Here is a 1,910-nt window from a genome sequence, read left to right as displayed (position 1 = left end):
AATATAATCTTGTAAAAGCACCGGTGAATTCAATAACTACATATTGAATGAGAACAGAGAGAGAATAAGGGAAGAGTCCACAGAGCCGAAAAGTTATGTCCCCACTTCCCAGGGGCTGAAAATATAATGGAGAAGAAAACTGAAGTACAAATATGTCCTGTGTAAAGTGCAGACAACATTAAGTGGTAAAATAGAGGCAATTCAGAATTTCTGATTACTTGGACAAGGATCAGAGTTTTTTGAACTTCCCAAGCTCCATTTTTATTAGTTTTTAAGCATGTGCAGACGATGATGTTCAGTGAATCTCTCCTTCCCTGAGTTTATGGACAGTTTGCTTGTTTTTTATCTTATGGCCCTGATGCCTTCTCCCTTTTATTAATCTGACTTTATGTCTTAGCTTTCCTACCAAACTGTCAGCCCCTTGAAGGCACAGTACTTAACACAGTGTTTACGTTCCATAGACACTTGACATGCACTTGTTGCAGAAATGAATGGTAGTATAAAATTCATTAGCATGATCATATTTGAAGTCGATGAAGTTCTAGCTCTCATTTCTCAGGTCCTCTACCACGCTTTGAGAACCGTTGGGCTAGGTAATGGATACTACATGATTTGAAACAGTGTGTAATACAGATTTTTCCCCCTAAAACAGATTGATCTTTACATATGAGTCAATTGTTTGTTCAACATATAATCTAGACACATATCTATGACAATATAGCCATTTATCATGTAGGGTCTTAATTTTCATAATTGAAAAATGTTCTGTTTTTAGGAACTCCTATGTTCGGTTAAGACACTTATGTACCAACACATGGGTAACCAGTACCAGTATCCCCATAGACACAGATGAAGAGAGGCCTGTTATGCTGAAGGTAAGTGTTCCTGGGAATGGTTTAATTTGCTACCAAATGTTTTGTAAATAGGGTTGTGGGTAACAAATATTTCTTACCGTTCTTTTGCAGCGTATTAGAGACGAGTCCAATTAAATTCATTGCCTACATTACATTCAGTCAATTGCTTACTTAGGTCGTCCGGCTGAATGACCGAAAAGCCACAGGTGTTTTCGGACATTTGCAGTCTAGCAGCTTGTAGGAGGGGAGATGCTGCTTGGGTTGCAGTTTCTCTGCTCCGTTGAAAGGGAAACAAAGGGCAAGTGCGAAAGGGACTCGTTTTCAGGGGGGCTTTGAGATCAGGGCAGGGAACAGGGGTAGAATAATGGAGAGTATAGAGAGGAATTGCCCTTGGATGATCTGCTTCTGCTTTGTGTTTTAAAATGTGTAATAAGATGTGGTACTGCTAAAAGAATAACATGAAGTTATTGCATTAAAAGCAAAACAAAATCTTTGCAGATCGGAACATGCCAAACAAAAGAGGACAAAGAAGCCTTCGCCATTGTGTCAGTTCCGCTGTCTGAGGTCCGAGACTTAGATTTTGCCAATGATGCAAATAAAGTGCTGGCGACCACGGTGAAGAAGCTAGAAAACGGCACCATCACTCAGAATGAAAGAAGGTCAGTAACTTGGTAAAGTGACTCTCAAATCATCGAGAGCCAATTGCCCATCTTGTAGTAAACCTGAGGTGAAGGAGTCACTCTCAGGAACAGTCTCGATAACAGTCTAATCCAATAGACTTTTTAGATCGAGTGAGACCCAACATGACCAATGTTTTTGCTATCGTTCTTTCTGTGAAGTTCAAAATAACCCAAACTGGATGCTGTTTCTCTGAGGTGCCCAGGCAATTGGCAGAATTATAAATCCATTCAAGGACGTTATTATTCCAGAAGTCAGGATGGCGATTATCGTTCAAAAGAGAGAGAGCAGTTGTGATCAGTGAGAGGCCTTGAGGGGGCTCATACAATGCTTCGTTCTACACCAAACATAGGTCCTTCAAGAAGGACAAAGATTGTA

The 1,910-nt window shown here is 40.2% G+C and overlaps 1 protein-coding gene across 1 annotated transcript in view; it reads left to right on the top strand.

The window, feature by feature from the left end:
- Positions 1 to 1,910, top strand: part of ITPR2 (inositol 1,4,5-trisphosphate receptor type 2) — a 296,427-nt gene that overhangs the window by 186,888 nt on the left and 107,629 nt on the right. Inside the window, exons 12-13 of the mRNA XM_013003968.2 lie at positions 776 to 875; positions 1,353 to 1,513. Of these exons, the coding sequence (XP_012859422.2) occupies positions 776 to 875; positions 1,353 to 1,513 (261 nt within the window). The remainder of the gene's footprint in view (positions 1 to 775; positions 876 to 1,352; positions 1,514 to 1,910) is intronic.

Source organism: Echinops telfairi, unplaced genomic scaffold (genome assembly GCF_000313985.2).
Source record: "Echinops telfairi isolate 266 unplaced genomic scaffold, ASM31398v2 ScPeMD7_21;HRSCAF=78, whole genome shotgun sequence".
Lineage (NCBI taxonomy): Eukaryota > Metazoa > Chordata > Mammalia > Afrosoricida > Tenrecidae > Echinops > Echinops telfairi.
Note: the sequence above shows the minus strand (reverse complement) of the source record. Positions and strands in the feature narration are given on the sequence as shown.